A 24,000-nucleotide genomic window follows, 5' to 3' on the forward strand; every position below is an offset into this window, starting at 1 on the left:
AGGTGGACTGCATGATACTTTTCTTTTGGACAATTACTTTTATTGGTAACATATGGCCGCAGACCCAATATGAAAAGATTTTGTGCCATGGGGGCCCCCGATGAAATGATATGTGTGTCATTGAAATGATTCAAAACGATGCACAATCTTTTGTAAGGTATACAGCACACACACATGCTCACAACGCATGGCGGTATACCACATGTTGTAAACTTGGAGATTGGCTATTTTTACATACCTGAAGTATAACATGGGATTAAACGGATTAACAACACATTTGTCTGGGAGTGCATTGGGTCCCCCCTGGAACCCCCTCAAAGCAGTGTTGTTTTCGTCGACTAAAACTAAGACGAAAGATGTTCGTCGACTACCTTTTTTCACTGACTGAAAACTAAGCTATGATGACTAAAACTAAGACTAAATATACTGACAATTTCGTCAAATAAAAACTAGACTAAACTTTTAGGAAGGGTCCTAGTGGTCAAGAGATCCAGTAGAAGTCATTTTACAATTAGTTGCATGCTGAAAATAGACGAAGCTCACACAACACGTCGCGCTGCGACACGTTGTGCGAGCTTGTAGATCGGCTATTTTCAAGTGTAAAATCAGTTATTACGACGGCATCAAGGCCCACCAAAAATACCTTTTAGGCGACTAAAATCTTATGATATTTAGTCGACTAAAACTAGACTAAACACTAAAACATTCCAGGTGTCTAAAATGTGACTAAAACTAAATGAAAACTATTCAAGAGACTATGACTAAAACTAAAATCTAAATTTGCTGCCAAAAACAACACTGCCTGGAACCCCCTCAAAGGACCCTTTGGTGTTTCTGGACCCCTGGAACCCCCTCAAAGGACCCCTTGGTGTTCCCGTACCCCTGGAACCCCCTCAAAAGGACCCTTTGGTGTTCCCGGACCCGCACCTTGAGAACCAGTGCAGTAGTAGCCTCTTTCACGTGCCGCGGCAGCTCTGTCTCTGATCTGGCCTTGTATAATCCAAGGCCTTCTCCTGTTACCCATCCCGGCTGGAAACACAAGAAAGCGTCCTAAATGTGACACTTGAACTTGTCAGAGCCGTTTGTTCAGGCAAATGTCAGCACTTTGGTATGTAGAACGCTGACGACAAAGACATGGACACAGAGCCTGCCTGCCTGTCTATGTCTAGTAAAACCCTGATTGCTCAACTCCCCCATAATATGCTCATACCACGGCCGGCAAAAAAAAACGTATGCCAACAACAAAGGACTGTACAGGGGAAGCGAATATGTTACAGGCGAGTTTCGACTTGTTCTCGTTCATGTGACTTAGAACGACTTTTTAAAAAAGGGGGGGGGGGGGGGGGGAGAGGGGAATTTAATGATGATGTGTAGCCACTGATAGAAAAGGAAGTTAGGAAGGAACTTCTTTTTTTGTTCTTGGTGGCAGGATGACGGCCACTGTCACCCGTGAATACACTTATTTCACAAGTAGGAAAATAAAAGCACCGGATGCATAAACGATAAGAAACAACTTAATAACTCATGGGTATTTCACTTTAAAAAAAAATTGTTGGTCATTCCAATGTCTATACCTGGGTTTTTGTGTGTTCACCGCAGCAATTTTTAAGTCGCTTGATTCAATATTTAGGTATTAATTTAATCAGGACCCTCCTAAACGTACTATATAAACCCATAAAACTCCATTTTAACCACGTTAAGACTAATTGAAAAACACACGTCCTACTTCTCGCTTCTGGTGACCGGACATCTCCCTTCTAATCTAATGGGTTAGTCTTTTCATTTATTTTATTTTATATAACTTTGTTTAAATTTCCCCCTATACGATTCTCACAATGCGCTATATCCCCAGTCTACACACACGACTACAGTATCACTCTCACTTGTCCTCGCCTTCACGGACTGGCTATAGTGGTGTTTCCATTGAATGAGAAGATAAGATAAGCCTATTGCTCTATGCCCCCAGGTGGCCCAGGCAAAGGGTGGGGGATTTCCCTAAAAAGAACCCATCTCCCATGCTCTGGACTATTCTCTCAGGGTACCTCTTGTCCTATGTATATAGCTCCCAGCCTTATATATAAGGATTATTTATTATATGTTCCATGGTTGTTTTGTTTGTACAGTATGTTTGTGTATAGTTTCATGTTACAAAGTGGACCACTCTCTCATTGTTGCATCCCTACAGGCCACATAGAGCCTCTCTCTCATTGTTGCATCCCTACAGGCCACATAGAGCCTCTCTCTCATTGTTGCATCCCTACAGGCCACATAGAGCCCCTCTCTCTCTGGTTCGATTCATTGTTGCATCCCTACAGGCCACATAGAGCCCCTCTCTCTCTGATTCGATTCATTGTTGCATCCCTACAGGCCACACAGAGCCCCTCTCTCTCTCATTGTTGCATCCCTACAGGCCACATAGAGCCCCTCTCTCATTGTTGCATCCCTACAGGCCACATAGAGCCCCTCTCTCTCTCATTGTTGCATCATTGTTGCATCCCTACAGGACTGGCTATAGTGGTGTTTCCATTGAATGAGAAGATAAGATAAGCCTATTGCTCTATGCCCCCAGGTGGCCCAGGCAAAGGGTGGGGGATTTCCCTAAAAAGAACCCATCTCCCATGCTCTGGACTATTCTCTCAGGGTACCTCTTGTCCTATGTATATAGCTCCCAGCCTTATATATAAGGATTATTTATTATATGTTCCATGGTTGTTTTGTTTGTACAGTATGTTTGTGTATAGTTTCATGTTACAAAGTGGACCACAATGGAAACAAGCGAAGGCTTTTTTGTGTCTAAGTCCATTTGGCGTTTTTTTAAATGATGTAATTTTCTGTAATTTTCTTTAACTGCCAATAAAGTATTCTATCTATCTATCTATCTATCTACCGCCAAACACAGACGTGCGGAAAACGAAGCGACTTGCATTTTCTCAATGGTGAGCGAGTGAGAGAGAGAGAGAGAGAGAGAGGGGCTCTATGTGGCCTGTAGGGATGCAACAATGAGAGAGGGGCTCTATGTGGCCTGTAGGGATGCAACAATGAATCGAACCAGAGAGAGAGGGGCTCTATGTGGCCTGTAGGGATGCAACAATGAATCGAACCAGAGAGAGAGGGGCTCTATGTGGCCTGTAGGGATGCAACAATGAATCGAATCAGAGAGAGAGGGGCTCTATGTGGCCTGTAGGGATGCAACAATGAATCGAACCAGAGAGAGAGGGGCTCTATGTGGCCTGTAGGGATGCAACAATGAATCGAATCAGAGAGAGAGGGGCTCTATGTGGCCTGTAGGGATGCAACAATGAATCGAACCAGAGAGAGAGGGGCTCTATGTGGCCTGTAGGGATGCAACAATGAGAGAGAGGCTCTATGTGGCCTGTAGGGATGCAACAATGAGAGAGAGGCTCTATGACTATGTGGCCTGTAGGGATGCAACAATGAGAGAGGGGCTCTATGTGGCCTGTAGGGATGCAACAATGAGAGAGGGGCTCTATGTGGCCTGTAGGGATGCAACAATGAGAGAGGGGCTCTATGTGGCCTGTAGGGATGCAACAATGAGAGAGAGAGGGGCTCTATGTGGCCTGTAGGGATGCAACAATGAGAGAGAGAGGGGCTCTATGTGGCCTGTAGGGATGCAACAATGAGAGAGGGGCTCTATGTGGCCTGTAGGGATGCAACAATGAGAGAGAGAGGGGCTCTGTGTGGCCTGTAGGGATGCAACAATGAATCGAATCAGAGAGAGAGGGGCTCTATGTGGCCTGTAGGGATGCAACAATGAATCGAACCAGAGAGAGAGGGGCTCTATGTGGCCTGTAGGGATGCAACAATGAGAGAGAGGCTCTATGTGGCCTGTAGGGATGCAACAATGAGAGAGAGGCTCTATGTGGCCTGTAGGGATGCAACAATGAGAGAGAGGCTCTATGACTATGTGGCCTGTAGGGATGCAACAATGAGAGAGAGGCTCTATGTGGCCTGTAGGGATGCAACAATGAGAGAGGGGCTCTATGTGGCCTGTAGGGATGCAACAATGAGAGAGGGGCTCTATGTGGCCTGTAGGGATGCAACAATGAGAGAGAGGCTCTATGACTATGTGGCCTGTAGGGATGCAACAATGAGAGAGGGGCTCTATGTGGCCTGTAGGGATGCAACAATGAGAGAGAGGCTCTATGTGGCCTGTAGGGATGCAACAATGAGAGAGAGAGGGGCTCTATGTGGCCTGTAGGGATGCAACAATGAGAGAGGGGCTCTATGTGGCCTGTAGGGATGCAACAATGAGAGAGAGGCTCTATGTGGCCTGTAGGGATGCAACAATGAGAGAGAGGGGCTCTATGTGGCCTGTAGGGATGCAACAATGAGAGAGGGGCTCTATGTGGCCTGTAGGGATGCAACAATGAGAGAGGGGCTCTATGTGGCCTGTAGGGATGCAACAATGAATCGAACCAGAGAGAGAGGGGCTCTATGTGGCCTGTAGGGATGCAACAATGAATCGAACCAGAGAGAGAGGGGCTCTATGTGGCCTGTAGGGATGCAACAATGAATCGAATCAGAGAGAGAGGGGCTCTATGTGGCCTGTAGGGATGCAACAATGAATCGAACCAGAGAGAGAGGGGCTCTATGTGGCCTGTAGGGATGCAACAATGAATCGAATCAGAGAGAGAGGGGCTCTATGTGGCCTGTAGGGATGCAACAATGAATCGAACCAGAGAGAGAGGGGCTCTATGTGGCCTGTAGGGATGCAACAATGAGAGAGAGGCTCTATGTGGCCTGTAGGGATGCAACAATGAGAGAGAGGCTCTATGACTATGTGGCCTGTAGGGATGCAACAATGAGAGAGGGGCTCTATGTGGCCTGTAGGGATGCAACAATGAGAGAGGGGCTCTATGTGGCCTGTAGGGATGCAACAATGAGAGAGGGGCTCTATGTGGCCTGTAGGGATGCAACAATGAGAGAGAGAGGGGCTCTATGTGGCCTGTAGGGATGCAACAATGAGAGAGAGAGGGGCTCTATGTGGCCTGTAGGGATGCAACAATGAGAGAGGGGCTCTATGTGGCCTGTAGGGATGCAACAATGAGAGAGAGAGGGGCTCTGTGTGGCCTGTAGGGATGCAACAATGAATCGAATCAGAGAGAGAGGGGCTCTATGTGGCCTGTAGGGATGCAACAATGAATCGAACCAGAGAGAGAGGGGCTCTATGTGGCCTGTAGGGATGCAACAATGAGAGAGAGGCTCTATGTGGCCTGTAGGGATGCAACAATGAGAGAGAGGCTCTATGTGGCCTGTAGGGATGCAACAATGAGAGAGAGGCTCTATGACTATGTGGCCTGTAGGGATGCAACAATGAGAGAGAGGCTCTATGTGGCCTGTAGGGATGCAACAATGAGAGAGGGGCTCTATGTGGCCTGTAGGGATGCAACAATGAGAGAGGGGCTCTATGTGGCCTGTAGGGATGCAACAATGAGAGAGAGGCTCTATGACTATGTGGCCTGTAGGGATGCAACAATGAGAGAGGGGCTCTATGTGGCCTGTAGGGATGCAACAATGAGAGAGGGGCTCTATGTGGCCTGTAGGGATGCAACAATGAGAGAGAGGCTCTATGTGGCCTGTAGGGATGCAACAATGAGAGAGAGAGGGGCTCTATGTGGCCTGTAGGGATGCAACAATGAGAGAGGGGCTCTATGTGGCCTGTAGGGATGCAACAATGAGAGAGAGGCTCTATGTGGCCTGTAGGGATGCAACAATGAGAGAGAGGGGCTCTATGTGGCCTGTAGGGATGCAACAATGAGAGAGGGGCTCTATGTGGCCTGTAGGGATGCAACAATGAGAGAGAGGCTCTATGTGGCCTGTAGGGATGCAACAATGAGAGAGGGGCTCTATGTGGCCTGTAGGGATGCAACAATGAATCCAACCAAATCGATGGTCAAAAATCAATCCCTATTTTGTGGCATGTGATAATAGGCGAAAAGAAAAAAAATCCAAAATCGTAAAAATGTAGTTTCAGTATTTGTTTTTTGCACAACACCGTTTCGCTACAAAGTATAAAATAACTCATTTGATTAATCGAAAAAGGAGTGGATAGAATAATGGATATGAACATAATGGATAGCTGCAGCCCTAGTAGTAGGCTAGACCACTGGTTCCCAAAGTGGGGTCCGGGGACCCCCAGGGGTCCTTGAGGGAGTTCCAGGGGGTCCCCAGCTAATTGATAGTTAGGAACCAAATGGACCCTTATGGGTCTGTAACTCTGAGAGTGTACAAATGGAACAGGTCCATTTGGTTCCATTTGTACACTCTCAGAGTTAAATTAACATTGATTTTACAATATAAATTGGGGGTCTCAGAGATAGAAATGCCATTATATGGTGGTCCGTAGCCAAAAGCATGTCAAACTGGGGGTCCTTGAAATTAAACGGGTTGAGAATCACTGCTAGAGCCGTAAAAACTTCTCTTATGAGGGGTGGTCCCTGGCATTATGTTTTCAAATGGGGGTCCGTGGGGCTCATTAGTGTCATTTTGGGGGTCCTTGACATGAACCACTGTGCTAGACAACCATTCCCTTAACGTAGACAGTAGACTCCCGGGCATTATGTTTTCAAATGGGGGTCCGTGGGGCTCATTAGTGTCATTTTGGGGGTCCTTGACATGAACCACTGTGCTAGACAACCATTCCCTTAACGTAGACAGTAGACTCCCCTCCCCTTCCTTTAAACACCATTCCACCTTGAAAACATGCCTGAAACCAGACAGCCAGAGCAGAGTGTCTAACCCTGGTTAGGTGACAAAGCCCTCCAGACTTCTGCTCAGACTGTGTGCGTGCGTGCGTGCGTGCGTGCGTGCGTGCGTGCGTGCGTGCGTACTATACCGTTGTTGTCGGATGGGAAACCTCATGTCCAAAACCACTTTTTGGTTAGTAAAAAAAAAAAAGAAATCTATAAAAACGAATGAAAACAGCCGATCTGCAAGCCCCACGCCATATGCGACGCTTGGGCAGATCTACAGTTGGGTGCCACCGATATTGTCCCTTATCATTTGACCCATTTAGGCCTGACCTCAAAATTTTAAAAAAATCTTCTAAATCCTCCAGTTTTCTGAAATAAATATTTTCACGATTTTTCAAAAATAGCAGACCTACAAGCTCATAGCGCGCCACTCGGTGGCGCGCTATGAGCTTGTAGATCTGCTATTTTTCAATAGCTAAATTATAACATAATGTTTAAAACACCAAAAGGGGTTTTGCGCAGATCACGCAAACCTCAGCAAAAAGAAAAGGACAATATCGATGGCCTGTAGCTATTTTCACACCTTTTGTGCGATGCTCTTGTACGAAAACACGTACAAAGTTGAAATACAGTATGGAGATACAAGGTTTCTGCCCTGCGACAGCAATGATATATATGCGAGCACGTGTGTGTGTGTGTGTGTGTGTGTGTGTGTGTGTGTGTGTGTGTGTGTGTGTGTGTGTGTGTGTGTGTGTGTGTACACAAGGATGCAGGTGCGTGTGTTTGTGTGTGTGTGTGTGTGTGTGTGTGTGTGTGTTGCAGCTGAGGGGGGCTACAGTCTGGGCGGATGTATGAACATTCTAGACCTGCAGGCGTCAACAAACAGTTAATCACTCTTTCTCTACTTTCTCCAGAGAGAAACGCTGGGATTATTCTCTGTTTTTTTTTGGGGGGGGGGGCATTATATCTCATACCTCATGTTCTGGCCCTCTCTTTTAGTCCTTCAGAGAAAATGGTACATAACAGTGCAACCTGTGTGTGTGTGTGTGTGTGTGTGTGTGTGTGTGTGTGTGTGTGTGTGTGTGTGTGTGTGTGTGTGTGTGTGTGTGTGTGGTGTGTGTGTGTTCAGTGCGCTCTACACCAGTAGTGGTTCCCAAACTTTCTTTTCGCCTCAGGTCAGCCCTATAAATAACTTTTTCATCCATGGCACCACCTGAATTATTATTGAACTAGAAAAAGTGCCCCTCGGCACAGGTCTCCACCAGGCCAGGTCAGGTTGTGGCCTCCTGGTGGCGCTATAATAGGCCAATGTGAAAAGGGTGACATTTGTTCTTACACCATTGATGGCAATTGGATGATTTGAGGCATTTTGTGCCAAAAATCCACCTGTTGGTGGCGCTATAACAGGCCAATGTGAAAAGGGTGGGATATATTCCTCAGCCTAGTAGGAAAAAGATTTCATGTGAATTGCACGCTGCGTTCATGATTTGAGGCTTTTTGTTTCAAAATGGCCAATCCTGCAAACTTTGAAAGCCAATGTTAGCCAATTACGATGGAATATTTGGGGCAGAGGTTCAGCGTTGGCATCCAGGGAGTGTGTGTTAAAAATGTGGCATCGACCGGGTTAGCGGTGCCGGAGATTAGCTGTTCACAGACGGACGGACACATGGACGGACACACGGACGGACGGAGTGCAAAACATACTCTCTCCCCATGCCTTAGGCCTGGTGGAGACAATTATGATCTGCAAATGTACAGTGAAAAATCACACCCGTGTGAAGTGAGGGGCGCTCTCATCATCATACATCATCCATTCATTGTCAATGGGAATTTAATGTGTAGGACAAAAATCTTTGTGTAAGACGACAATCTACACTATAGCTGAATATAGGAGGGGCTAGCTCCCCTAAAAAAAAGGGAAAAAAAGAGAAATACCCAGAAGGACTAGAGACTAAATTATTTAGTAGTATTATTAGTATTATTATTACAGGTCCATTTGGTTACATCTGTATGCTCTCAGGGCCACACATGGATAAATGACTGTGTTTACTGTGTGTATATCCATCCTCTCATCGGTAATCCAAACCCTCTTTGGGTGCCTCCTGTAATGGGATCTCCTGCTTATCCTAATTGCAATCACAGCACCTAATCTGATGGTCTGCCGGGTTTAAGATGAACCACCATGTACATTTAAGGCTCACAGACTCTTCCTCTCGTCTGTGATGAACAACCACATATTGCATGCACAGGACACTACGCATTCAGCAAGGCAGACGGTTGGTTAGAGTGGGTGACAACTTACTTACTTATGCTCTTCGCCCCCAATGGGGCATAAGGCATCGATAATGTTCCTCCACCTATCGCGGTCTTTGGCAACCAGTAGTGGGTGACAAACTGACAATATTATCACACGAAAAGATGAAATTACCTACCTAGATTTCATCCTGGAGGCAAATCTTTCCTAGTGATAAAATGGCCACCAACATCAAAAAAGTCAACCAAAGATTCCTGCACAGGATCTCCTCACTGGTCAACAAAAACACCTTGAAGACCCTATAACAGGAGCCCTTGTACAAGGTTTCTTCAACTATGCATGCACCTCTTGGTACCACAGCACCTCAAAGGGCCCTTAAAACAAGGCTCCAGACTTCCCAAAACAAACTGGTCAGGATACTACTTGGCCTCACTCACCGAACCCACCTCACCCCTGCCCATTTTGACAGGCTGGAATGGCTAAGGGTTGACGAGAGTACAGCATCTTGCAATGGGTCTGCTACACCACCAAGATACCCATGTACATGTCTAAATACTTCCTTAATGTCAACAAAGTCCACACCCACAACACCAGAGGGAGCTCAACAAACCATGTGCAACCCAGATTCGGCACAAACAAGGGACTAAATTAATTTCGCTTCTATGCCACCAAAATGTGGAACGCCCTACCAACAGCCATTAAGACATGTGAATCCCTTGACTCCTTCAAAATCGCTCTCAAAGGGCACCTACGGGCGGCTGCAATTCTAAACTGGCCCTCGTAAAATCTGAGTCACCCAATCAATCGATCGACTCCAAGCGACACCGCAGAATTATAATGAGACACTAACAATTTCAATTTTCCCCTAGATATCTTCTTGTGCAGATATATAGGAGACAATCAATAGGTAATACTGTAACTGTGTGTGTGCGTGTGTGCGTGCGTGCGTGCGTGCGTGCGTGCGTGCGTGCGTGCGTGCGTGAATCTTGCTCAAATGTGAAGCTCGATTTTCCACCACAAAAATGTAGATAACGATTCTCAACACGATTCTCATTTTTTTCCATGCAAATATTAATTTATATACAGTATATATATAGAATAGGAAATCACACCCGTGTGATGTGAGGGGCGCTCTTATCATCGTAAATCATCATGACGTAAAATAGACACCTATTAAGCCTATTTGCTCAGACACCGACGTAAAATCCTCCATTCATTGTCAATGGGAATTTAATGTTTGTTTAAGATGAAGTTTGTGGACAGTGACCAAAATCTGGATGTAGGAGGGGCTAGTGCCCCTAAATAATAATAATTTAAAAAAAGTAACTAAAATGAATTGGACAGCCAAGTAGTGCTACACAATCTAAATCTCGATCTTTTTTCGATTAATTGTGCGGCACTAGTGTGAGTGTGTTTGCCTAAGTCGGGGACTCCAGGCATACAGTACACCTCCTGCTCATCCACACGCACGCACGCACGCACGCACGCACGCACGCACGCACGCACGCACGCACGCACGCACGCACTATCCAAAGGTGTGGTGCATGCTGTGATGTTTCCATGGCCAAGTGCCCAGCAATTTCTGGTTGCACCCACCAACCCCCCCCACACACACACACACACACACACACACACACACACTCTGCCAGTTAAAGTGCTTCGCGTCTGACAAGGTGACAGACAATAGTATAGCTTGGCTGCGCGCGTGGGGTGCGTGTGCGTGGGGAAGGGGGCTGCTAATAACGACACCTTCTCTCAAACTCTCTGACCAACGGGACAAGCACCACCACCACCGCCACAATGCTGTGACACTATAACACGACCAACTGGCTCAAAGACCCCGCTATAGTAATTACCTTGCTCTAATTCCGTTTGCATAGGTGTCCATAAGGTTTACGTGTGTTGTGTTGTGTTGTGTTGTGTGTGTGTGTGTGTGTGTGTGTGTGTGTGTGAGAGAGAGAAAGAGGGAGTGTAATAGAGACACGCCTGCCATACGGTGGATTTCCCCCTTTTTTTCTCTCTATACATCTGTGACGAGCGCTCAGCCTCTGACATCAAACACAACACGGCTTTTGATCATCATGCTATATGGAGTGATATAACACCTCCAGCAGTGTGTCACACGCGTATAAATAGAGCACGAGAATTAGCTCATGATCCACGGTTAATCCAATCTAAAAAAGAAAAAAGAAAACTCCTGTGACTTCACTAGTCAGCTGCGATAAGAAAAAGAAAAGATGTGACATTGTTCGACGTTACTGCTTTAAACTAGGGAGGGAGGTCATTCCAGTCGGTCGATGAATTAATAGTTTGCTTGTTTTGGTCTCTGCTTCTCATCGGGGCCGATAACAATGGCTGTGGAAGACGCTACTAAACGTTGGAGTCAATGAGGGGGGAACCATTATGCTGACTTCCGGTCTGTGTCGTTGCGTAACACAGACGCTCATGGACAGTAGTATAGCGCACTCTCTAATTGAATGAATATAGAACATTCAAACAGAGAGAGAAACAGAGAGTTCATGGCGGTACAGGCTTTAGTTTAGACACGATACTATTGGTCCGACTGTCATTAGACCGACAACCTATACCTCGAACCCTAACCGAACCCTAACCGCAAGCACGGACAGCACATGGTCGACCGCATGTTCCACCGCATGTCCGACCGTTGTTTCCGCATGTCGGTCCGTTGGTGTGTCTCTAATCTGTGTGTGCAATCAATCAATCAATCAAATGTTATTGTCACTTCCACAATAATACAGTACACTGGGCATACAGGGGAGAAAATACCGTTCTCCACAACTCATGTTAAAAACAATAGACGCATTAATTCATGGCAGCCAACGGGTGAATTTGAAAAAAAACTTGAGATCTTCGAAGATTTCTTTTCTCTTTTTGATATTGATAAATAAGGATAAGTGGCCAGATGGGTGGGCCGAGGAACACTTTGAAGAGTGCACTGATCCAGAAACGGTTGAGATTGAGAAGCTACAGCTATAGGAGATGGGGAGATCTATACTGTATAGGATCTTCATCTTTCCCCCGGTGAGTATCCATCAAAGCACACACGTGCTTCAGTTCACACTCATGATGACTTCATTATGGCCTGCATGGTAACCTAACCCGAGCACAGATATTTCCGTTGCGTTACAGCTTTGGGCCGCAAGACACGTCGTCGTCGACACAGTCATTGTTGCTGATTGAGATCGCGTCTATTTCAGCATTTATAAGCCTGGTTTACACTGGAGTCGCGTGGCCGAATCACAGCCCTGATCGTGATGCGAGATAATGGCTATTTTAGGCAGACGATGACTTCATCACACGACGGAGCATAAGTTAAGCATTAGGGAGCGGAGAGCAGAGATAACAGGCTAAAATGAGTGATGGCTGGCGGTGAACGGTGACTAAAGCTTTTTTATCTTCTATTTTACAGGGTCCTCCAGGGGGATTTAATTTTACATTACAACAATAAATCCACAATTCAATCCACTGTCTCTCACTCACTCCCTTGTCAGCATCTCTCTCTCTCTCTCTCTCTCTCAGCCACATCCCTCTCTATTTGATATGCTCTCTGCCTGTCTCCCTCCCCATCTCTCTCTCCCTTAATGATACACATAACAGACAGAGAGAGAGAGAGAGAGAGAGAGAGAGAGAGAGAGAGAGAGAGAGAGAGAGAGAGAGAGAGAGAGAGAGAGAGAGAGCGCGAGCGCGAGTGCGCGAGAGAGAGAGAGAGCTTGGCTATAGGAGGGCAAGTCGACCTTCCTCTCAGTGCGAATTATGAGTGTGATCTGGACAAATCCCCACAGAGACCATGTTTCCACTTCAAAAGAAGTGGCTGTACGCACCCTGAATACTGCCAGCCCACAGAGTGCCAATGGAGACACCCTGAATACTGCCAGCCCACAGAACGCCAATGGAGACACCCTGAATACTGCCAGCCCACAGAACGCCAATGGAGACACCCTGAATACTGCCAGCCCACATAGAGCCAATGGAGACACCCTGAATACTGCCAGCCCACAGAACTCCAATGGAGACACCCTGAATACTGCCAGCCCACAGAACTCCAATGGAGACACCCTGAATACTGCCAGCCCACAGAGTGCCAATGGAGACACCCTGAATACTGCCAGCCCACAGAACTCCAATGGAGACACCCTGAATACTGCCAGCCCACAGAGAGCCAATGGAGACACCCTGAATACTGCCAGCCCACAGAACGCCAATGGAGACACCCTGAATACTGCCAGCCCACAGAACTCCAATGGAGACACCCTGAATACTGCCAGCCCATAGAACTCCAATGGAGACACCCTGAATACTGCCAGCCCACAAAACGCCAATGGAGACACCCTGAATACTGCCAGCCCACAGAGAGCCAATGGAGACACTCTGAATACTGCCAGCCCACAGAACGCCAATGGAGACACTCTGAATACTGCCAGCCCACAGAGAGCCAATGGAGACACTCTGAATACTGCCAGCCCACAGAACGCCAATGGAGACACTCTGAATACTGCCAGCCCACAGAGAGCCAATGGAGACACTCTGAATACTGCCAGCCCACAGAACACCAATGGAGACACTCTGAATACTGCCAGCCCACAGAGAGCCAATGGAGACACTCTGAATACTGCCAGCCCACAGAGTGCCAATGGAGACACCCTGAATACTGCCAGCCCACAGAACGCCAATGGAGACACCCTGAATACTGCCAGCCCAAAGAACTCCAATGGAGACACCCTGAATACTGCCAGCCCACAGAGAGCCAATGGAGACACTCTGAATACTGCCAGCCCACAGAGAGCCAATGGAGACACCCTGAATACTGCCAGCCCACAGAACGCCAATGGAGACACCCTGAATACTGCCAGCCCACAGAGTGCCAATGGAGACACCCTGAATACTGCCATCCCACAGAGAGCCAATGGAGACACCCTGAATACTGCCATCCCACAGAGAGCCAATGGAGACACCCTGAATACTGCCAGCCCACAGAACGCCAATGGAGACACCCTGAATACTGCGATCCCACAGAGAGCCAATGGAGACACCCTGAATACTGCCATCCCACAGAGAGCCAATGGAGACACCCCGAATACTGCCATCCCACAGAGAGCCAATGGAGACACCCTGAATACTGCCAGCCCACAGAACGCCAATGGAGACACCCTGAATACTGCCAGCCCACAGAACGCCAATGGAGACACCCTGAATACTGCCAGCCCACAGAACGCCAATGGAGACACCCTGAATACTGCCAGCCCACAGAGAGCCAATGGAGACACCCTGAACAACCAGCAATAATAAACCCCTGAGACTAATGATATGATTCTGATTATTCCAAAATGTGTTTCAGCCACAATCAAAGATACTTGAATCTAAAATCAAATAATAAATAAATGGAAAATAAAACAAAAGGTAGGTTCATATACATACAGTACAGTATAGATACATTGTTAAATATATTCATATGTTAATATAGCTCACATGCAAATTGTGCCAGATGGCCAGGCAAGACCCTGTACTGTGTGCATCTGTCCTCTGTTTCATAATTCAGGGCTGCTATGTCCACTGAATGCCCCCCACAGGATGGCACAGAAACATATCTAAACTATCTAAGATACACCAGTGGTTCTCAAACGTTTTCATGTCAAGGACCCCCGATTTCATGTATTTGGCCGCAGACCAAGCAGTGCCAGGGATCCCCACAAAAGATTTAAAAACAATATTCTGCTTCTTTTTTTTTTTTTACATTTCTTCAAAGATAATTCTTCAATTAGCCAATGCTTTGCTGGGACCCCCTGGAACTCCCTCAAGGACCCCTGCGTATCCCCAGACCCCACTGTGAGAACCACTCTATCTATCTATCTATATATCTATCTATCAAACACAAAGTGGATGCTACTGTCTCTGGATGGTTAAAACAGCAGACTGAATGCCAGAGGGGAATTCCTGAAATGATAGAGCACGCAGGGATCAAAGGTCAAGTTTTGGGGTGCAGAGTTCAGTGCAGCCGTTATCAATAAAGACCTCCTGCAAGCAAGGAGCTCCCAACACAAATAATTAACCAGTCGCCTTTTGAGTCATTCCATGATCCTTCTGCGCCTGGAAGCCTTCGAGCACTTTCTGATTTTCCTTTTTTGTGTACTATGTTTAGAGCGTAAACAACTTTGTTCTGGACAGAGAGAGAGAGAGACAGAGAGAGAGAGAGAGAGAGAGCATCACAAGCTAAACGGTGTGCCCCCCTCCTCTCCACCCCCCCTTTCTGCAAGCCCATTGAGGTCTGTTTTTAGTAGAGTTGTCCCGATACCATTTCTTTCAGACCGTTTCAGACGGTACTTCATTTTTAGTTACTCGCCGATACCGAGTACCATAGATGCAGATGGATCTCCGATCTACACTTGTCAGTTGTCATTTATGCTTGTAGATCGGCTGTTTTTTGTCGATTTGCTGCTCAGACTTGCTCCCGTTGCATTCGTTCAGCCTAGTGTCAATTGGATGTTTTGGTACTCGGGTCAAAGTATCGGGGCCGGTTACGAGTACCGAGTACAGAGTACTTGAGGGTGAGTATCGGCCCGAATAACCGATACCAGTATCGGTATCGGAACAACTCTAGTTTTTAGGCAGGAAGAATTCAAGCTTCATGCACAGCAGTCGGATTATTCTATGAAAAACACACGTCTAGACTTAATAGCCGTTAACTGCAGCAAAAATAAATAAAGAATGCAACTCCGTACATAATTGGGCTATGAATCTTATTTCTCTTGTACATGTGGGTTAAGATGTCAGCAGGGATCACTGGAGGGGGGTAAAACATTTTTTTTTTAAAGGTGGGCGGTGGGCACAAGGGAAGCGAGCTAAAGTTTCTTTGATTTGGTGGAGTTGCAACTAGCCTCACAGGCAAAAGGGAGAGAGAGAGAGAGAGAGAGAGAGAGAGAGAGAGAGAGAGAGAGAGAGAGAGAGAGAGAAAGAAAGAGAGAGAGAGAGAGAGAGAGAGAGAGAGAGAGAGAGAGAGAGAGAGAGAGAGAGAGAGAGAGAGAGAGAGAAAGAAAGGGAGAGAGCTGTCACTTTAAACCATTAACTTTCGCTATAAAACTCCTCCAATAAAAATGACAGCTGCAGCCCTTCTCTCAAAAGGAGAGCAGAGGCATCGCATCAGGAGCACAGGACTGGACGGACGGGACGGCCGGCCGTAAAAAGACAAACTTGGCCAAATGCTTTTGCCGCTGCAATTCCACCAGCCCACTCCCACCCACCACCACACGTACACACCTACCGACAGGCACGCACGCACGCACACACGCACACACAGACCCCTACCAACAGACACACACCCTCTCCCAGTATTACCTTTGTTCCTGAGTTACTGCCACAGAAGGAATGTAGCCCTCCCTTAGAACCACTCACCTACATAGACACACATGCACGCGCGCACACACACATGTGCACGTGCACACACACACACACACACACACACACACACACACACACACACACACACACACACTCACTTTCTCATCAAAGACCATGAACTTCACTGTATTTTTTTGGTGGTTGAGCGGCGTGGATGGGGGGCTGTGGGTGGGTTGGGTGGGGGGCTGTGGGTGGGGTGGGGGGCTAGTCGGAGGTGTCTTCACACAGAATCCAGCAGCAGCTACAGCTAGCAACAGTTTAACGGTGGGATGTTTTAAGCACGACAGACAGAGCACTGGACCCAAGAATAACAGCATGCTTCCTTGTAACAGGTGGTCAGACATGCCTTTGGAGCAGACAGAACAGGACCAACCAACTCTAATGTGCAAATCAGGCCTTGTGACGAAAAGGAGGAGAAAAAAAAAGAAATGCAGCAATTTAAGCTTTCCTTTCTCCAACAGATGGCTTCATTTTCTTTGGCTAGCTGTGTTCAAGGGGGAAAATAACAGGTCGGCTTCCATTTCTGCCTTTAAGCAACAATACGTGTCTGTCTATCATCTCCACCCGAGTGATTTCACGTCAAGATGTACTGTATTTGGCCGTGGACCCCCATTTGAAAAGAGGAGATTTGTGTTAGATTTAGTAAAGTAAAGTACAACTGTCAGAGTACCTTGGACACAGTGAAACCTATGATCAGAGCAGTGTTGTTTTTGGCAGCAAATTTTTATTTTAGTTTTAGTCATAGTCTCTTGAATAGTTTATTTAGTTTTAGTCAAATTTTAGTCACCTGGAATGTTTTAGTCTAGTTTTAGTCGACTAAATATCATAATATTTTAGTCGACTAAATCTACAGTTGATTGTCGAACAAAATGTATTTTGGTGGGCCTTGATGCCGTCGTAATCACTTGCTGAAAATAGCTGATCTACAAGCCCACAACGCGTCGCAGCGAGATTGTAGATCGGCTATTTTCAGCATGCAACTAATTGTAAAATGACTTATACTGGATCACTTGTCCACTAGCATTTTAGTCTCCTTTTTATTTGTTGACAAAATTGTCAGTATATTTATGTTTTATGCTTATGTTTTAGTCAAATAAGGTAGTCGACGGACATTTTTCGTCTTAGTTTTAGTCGACGAAATCAACAGTCAACACTGTGACAGAGTCACTCTTATACAGTTCAGTATCTCACAGTTCAGTATTTCACTATCCAGTGAAATAATAGTGAAATTAAACTGTTCCTCATTTTGCTGAGGACCCTCTGGAACCGTGGGAATGAACGAGTGGGGTCCCTGGATGCCACTTTGAGAAAAATATATATATTTATTTTATCTGATAGACTACCCTAAGCATACAGTATGATTTCATGTGGGTGTGTCAGTATATTCTAAACGGTGGCCATCTCCTGAAGTGGGCTCAGAACTGTCAGAAGTTGATAGTAGATGGTCTGATATGCCAGACAACCAAGGGTTGATAGTAGATGGTCTGATATGCCAGACAACCAAGGGTTGATAGTAGATGGTCTGATATGCCAGACAACCAAGGGTTGATAGTAGATGGTCTGATATGCCAGACAACCAAACCAAGGTGGTTTGGTTTAAATAAATAGAAATAACATGCCATACTGAAAAGCTGCCATTTTTATCAGCAAACAGCTTAGCTGACTTAGACATGTTTATAGTTCAAAGAAAGGCTATACACTCCCAAAAGAGGCCATTCTCCTCAACATAATACTGCACACAATAGGCATATGAGCTATTGGTGCTATTCAAAAGATTGGGTTCATGTTCGTTTGACTAATTGTCTGCCAGTCATTCTTCATAGCTTAATGTCAAAGAGCAAATGTGTGTGCGTGTGCGTGCGTGCGTGCGTAGGGGGGTTAACAGACACAGGGTAGCACATCAGCATAAACAGGACACAGCGGCACGCCACGGGGGGGATGTCGTCATCACTGGGAAAATAACCGATCTATAATTGTAAAATGCGCTGGCTGTCATTTCAAACAGTTTGCATGTCAGAATCCTTAATGCGTCTGCAGCAAAATTGCACCGGCGGCGGGCAGGTGGTTATTTTTAATCGATACAGTCCAAGGACTCGCCAAGAGTTAGCGGTGTCCTTGAAAAGAAGCGGGCCAATTAACAATTGGCAGCCAGAGTGCACCTCTGACGGGGGAAAGTTTATGTATAAATGGTGATTTAAAGAGCCGACAAATGAGGATTTCGCAATAAAGCGCTGCTGCTGCTGCTGCTGCAGCGTCACCACAGCTCTGTCAGAAGAACAGGAGAAGGACAACAGCCAACAGAACGTGCCGATTGCAGTACAGTGTTGTTTTTGTCGACTAAAACTAAGACGAAAAATGTTCGTCGACTACCTTTTTTCCACTGACAAAAACGACATAAAAACTAAATGAAAAACTAAGCCATGACATGATGACTATAAACTATGACTAAATATACTGTCGATTTTGTCAACAAATAAAAACTAGACTAAAATGTTACGAAGGGACTAGAGATCCAGTATAAGTCATTTTACACGTGGTTGCATGATGAAAATAGCAGATCTACAAGCTCACAACGCATCGCAGTGCGACGCGTTGTAGAGCTTGTAGATCGGCTGTTTTCAGCAAGTGTGAAATCAGCCATTACGACGGCATCATCAAAATGATATTCAGTCGACTAAAACTAGACTAAACACTAAAACATTCCGGGTAACTGAAATGTGACTAAAAGTAAATGAAAACTATTCAAGAGACTAAATGACTAAAATGACTCAAATAGAAATTTGCTGCCAAAAACAACACTGTTGTTACTAGTAGGGGAAGCATCGTGATCTGCTCCACACACAACCAACCGCTTCCATGTATAAATGCCTAATTCATGCTCCGCAGTGAGAAGAGCTGATCTACTATAGCTCACAACAACACACTGCTGGAAGCGCTTAAACACGTACGTTGTGAACCCCAAAGCATCCCCATTATTCTGGGGGGGACGGGGTTTTTACAAAAATAGAAGATCTACATTACAAGCTTGTGTGTGTAGATTTTTACACCAAAGAGATTTGGCGTAGAGTGAAAAAAACAACTGTATACCAAGTACAGTTGCAACATATATAGGTAACGTTTTACTGTATTGTGTACTGGTTAAGTGATTCATGTACAGCGGTATAACGCACGCTGAACAGACAGTGCCGCCAGAAGAGGGCTTGGCGCCTGAATTTGGCCAACACACATGCTGCCTGCTTCAAGTTACAGTACGTATACCGTATGTGTACTGTACGCCCCCCCCCCCTAAACTCTGCATGCATGGGAGCCCCTGTCTGTGTACATTTAAGCTGCTCGAGACTTTAATCATTTCCAACACGGATACACAACACTGGCACAGCACACAGTAAAATCCTCACTGTTTATTCATCCATTTGTAACTCCTGAGAGAGTGCACAAATGGACCCGGTACGGTACTATAGTGAGGGTCCATTTGGTTACTATGTGTACACTCTCCTCTTGAGTTAAATCAATGGTCCCCCCCACACCCCCTTTTTCTTTTTACTGTGCACCTGTAATAACAGCCTGTCAGTTTGTGTAATGGTGGCAGTTTAGCATATTTCTGGGAAGCCACATAAAGGGTGCCGGCGCGGTGACAGTGTCAGGCGAGTATAGTATAGGGCCTCTGTAATCGGAGATAGCAGCACCGGGTGTCTCAGAACTCCACCGCCACTCTCGGCTGCGCGGTGGTGGTGTGGCGGTGGTGGCGGTGGCGGCGGGCCCGGGGACGGCTAGATGATGTGTGTCAAGGTGTAACACGACGCCCTCATGAAAGAGAAGCAGACACAATAACAGGCCAGGGCTGCTCCTCGCCCACAGCTCTCGGCTACGTCTCTCTCTGCTCCAGGGGACAAGGTGTGCTCTGTTCACTTGACAGACTTGTACAGTAGCTCTGTCCATTAATGATTTACAGTACAGTCTGCTTGTGTTGTGCGATTGTGTGGCTGCGCACTAAGGGGGGGTACGACGTGTGTGCGTAGGCGTGCGCCGCGCGTGTGTGTGTGTGTGTGTGTGTGCGTGTACGCGCGTCTAAGAGAGATAAGGAGAGACTGAGAGACAGACAGCATGTGCGTAGGAGAGAGATTTAAGTAACACAATTTGAACCAATGATTAACAATCACTCACTGTGATCAGAAGTCACTGACATGGGGTTCCATCAGGATCATATATACTCCTGCAGTCTCACTCCTATACTCATCTTACTGCAATTTATTTCAGCTTTAACAACAAAATACCTGGATCGCAATTAAAAAGTTGAATGGAATTCAATACAAGGACACACTTCACACGGACTGCAGTCAGTGGTACCTAGAAAAGTTTGTTTGTATTGCATTGCATGTAGTACATGTTTTGCATTTTGATGTTGCATGTCATTGTCCCTCACTGTCACATTAGCTCTGACCAGCCACTGCCCAACAGTATGTATGATGAATTGAACATGGTGGACCCTCTTGTAAACAAGTGTAATGCTTAATTGGGTCGTCCACTCACAGTTAACAGCCTTTTGTATTGAGTTTGTGCTTGAAATGTACTGTAATTCTGCAAACTGTTAATAAATATTTCAATCAATCAATGTATTGAACACAGCCTACACACACGTGTCCATTAATGTACCATTTTGTCAACGCAATTAGGATGCAAAATATCTTCCCCATCTTAACTATAAACACCTATATGCCTATACTGCACCACCCACGTGCTATATATCATCCCTGTATCAACTGTCTTAGATAGATTGCTAATTAGTTTACTGGCCATTTTCTGCAGAGACAGTTGAGTAGCCTGGAGCAGGAATGAGTGCATTTTATGAGCAACGTTGGGTTTGAAGTTCAACTTTTACTTGTACTGTGCTGATCGAGTTAAATTTGTAATGGGAGTGAGGGTAAGGACACCGATTCGATTAACTGAAACAAAATATTTACAAAGGGAACAGAATACGACTGCATCATGTACGTACTGTATGTTAACATTATGAAACCGAATTTGCAGTATAGGCTATCTCTTTACCAGAGCTAGGATACTAGGCTATTTTTGCGCACAGAATGCAATATATTATGAAGCCCAAATTTAAAAGTAACAAAACAAGGGTTTCTTTCAAGCCACAAATCCAGTAAATGTAGCAAAATTGTTCCGCTAAAAGTTGTTCATCATTATACACAGCTAGCCCAACACACACCGACTATAAGATCGCCGGTTTCTCTCTACCCGTGCCGTTTCCCTTTTTTCTGGTGGAATACGCGGAATCTTTCCAAATGGAATGGATAAATGAAAGTTAAACACGTCGTTAAATGAACGTGTGTATGTCGTGTATATCGGGACGGAATGCGCACCGCTGCTGCCGCTCTTTCTAGCTTATCTCCCATAAATGAGATGTCATCGTATCAGCGAATGTCATCAGCTCAGATAGTGGAGCACTCAGAGCTCCGAGCGAAAGTGAGCGTATGTCTGACATGCATCGCGGCGTGGCATACTTATCTCTCCCTCTCTACTGTCTCCCTTTACTCTACTCTCAGTTTATTACTTTGATATTCGCGATAACACCATCATGTAGACATATTTGTAACAAATAAATAAAACACGTGATATACTATGTCCACCACACAACAATACTGTGCGTTTCAAGAGGTTGTTTAACCAACATGTCGATGCATTTTGGCGAATCCACATGCGCTGTCAAAAGGCGCACTGGTGCAACGGCACTCTTCTTCACACATACATTCATCTGTTCTATTATGATATTCTGCTCATAAAGTCACGTCAATATCGCACATGCATGTCAGCGATACTAAAGACTTGACTAGACATTTATATCCACAACCAGAAATAATAACAAGCAACACACACACACACACAAAACTCACCCAGTGAAAGGAACGGTTTGGTTTCCATGTCTAAAGAAGTGGGTTAGCTCATGCCAGCTGAAACGACCGCGTTTGGGACTTTTCTTCTCGGGCTTTGCTTGCCGACCACCACCAGGGCACCGCTGGCTGGGTCAACAGGACGGCGGGGCAGGCAACACACTGACAGGGACGGATCGAGGTCCAAAGCGATACACCACCACAAAAAACGGACCAGTCTTCCAAAGGGGGATGTTGTTGTGATAGTCTCAAAAAAGGTATAACCTAATGTTTCTACTTCTTCTGTTTGCTCACTCAGCTGTGTGTGCTCGCCTCACACACACACACACACACACTCACACTCACACACACACATACACTCTTTTGGTGTACAACTCCAACTACTGGATCTGCACTGCAAAAGGGACCCACGCAGGGGGTACTCCCACACACGCCAGCGAACTTGCAACGACGCCAGTTGGGGAAAGCATGGAGGGGAGGGGAGACTATAAAGGGAGGGCTGCTGTTGTTTCTAAACTTGAATACTTTCACTCTTTGTTTTTGAATGGCTGGATTAACAACATATGTTGACTATTCTGTGTGCAAATCGATCCAAAGTCGACAGCGGGGTTTTTTGTGTAGCCTATGCATGCCTACATATTTTCAGGGGGAACATATTATGGCCATGAGCAACAACTGGACTGCTTCTAATCAGAAATGATTATTTTTTCTATTTATGGCAGTTATTGTAACCAGGTCACATATCTGTTGTTGGACCAGGCTATTGGTCTGGTACGAAAATATTTCAACCAAAGGTATTAATCACAAAAAGCTATTAACCCAGTCATGGTATAAATGCTAACATTTGTTGGAAAAGATATATATTAAGAGATGTTGGAAGAAAAAAACACTAGGCCTAATAGAAAATATATAAACGGTCATAATCAAGAGTTGGTTAGGCCTACTCTGAAAGGCAAAGGCAGCTCTCAAAGGCAGTATTTTAAAGCCATCGTCATGCTGACAAGTGAAATTATAATAATACATATTTATCTTTTTTTGGGGGGGGGGGGATGTATCATAGTTTTAGGGAAGATTTACACAAACCTCGAGCTATGCAGCACACAATTTACATAATGGTAAATGGTGCATTTATATAGCGCCTTTATCCAAGGCGCTTTACATAGAGCGTGCATTACATTCACCCATTCACACACACACATTCATACACCGATGGCGGCGGAAACCATGCAAGGTACCAACCAACCAGCACATCAGGAGCAATTAGGGGTACAGAGTCTTGCTCAAGGACACTTCGACACCAACTCCGGGTGGAGCCCACAGGGATCGAACTGGCAACCTTGCGGTTACCATCTGGCCACTCTAACCCCTGAGCCACCGCCGCCCACAAACATGCATAAGTGACATTGCATTAGAACAGTGTGTGGGTCATTTCTCCATCATTTTGTTCCCCACTTCTATCCTGCTCTGTTCTTACCGTTCTGGGGCATTGTTGGCCGTTTATCTCTAATCCAAACGACATCCATCTCTGCCTCCATCTTCCCATCCCTCATCGCTGCAGTGCACGCGGCTGCACACATGGAAGAGAAGAGTGTGTTTATAGGTATACATTTCAGAGGAGTGAAAGATGCCTTATCTTTGGCCCAGAGAGTTGTTTGAGGCTGTTTTGAAGTCGAAGGAGCACAAGCAGCGCATGCACACCTCTGATTTCCCTCTTAATCCATTC

General features: G+C 45.8%; 1 protein-coding gene across 5 annotated transcripts in view; it reads right to left on the reverse strand.

Annotated features, from left to right (window-relative positions):
- Positions 1-24,000, reverse strand: part of LOC306939814 (retinoic acid receptor RXR-alpha-A) — a 329,786-nt gene that overhangs the window by 174,532 nt on the left and 131,254 nt on the right. Inside the window, exon 1 of one of the 5 annotated variants that reach the window (XM_079524537.1) lies at positions 23,752-23,811. The exons of 3 other annotated variants lie outside the window; for them this stretch is intronic. In XM_079524537.1, coding sequence (XP_079380663.1) covers positions 23,752-23,800 — 49 coding nt within the window. In that variant the 5' untranslated portion in view covers positions 23,801-23,811. Of the gene's footprint in view, positions 1-22,280; positions 22,517-23,751; positions 23,812-24,000 lie in introns of those variants that run through there. One more of the 5 variants, XM_079524539.1, reaches the window with a different exon arrangement.

Source organism: Electrona antarctica, assembly GCF_951216825.1.
Source record: "Electrona antarctica genome assembly, chromosome: 16".
In the NCBI taxonomy this organism is placed as follows: Eukaryota; Metazoa; Chordata; class Actinopteri; order Myctophiformes; family Myctophidae; genus Electrona; species Electrona antarctica.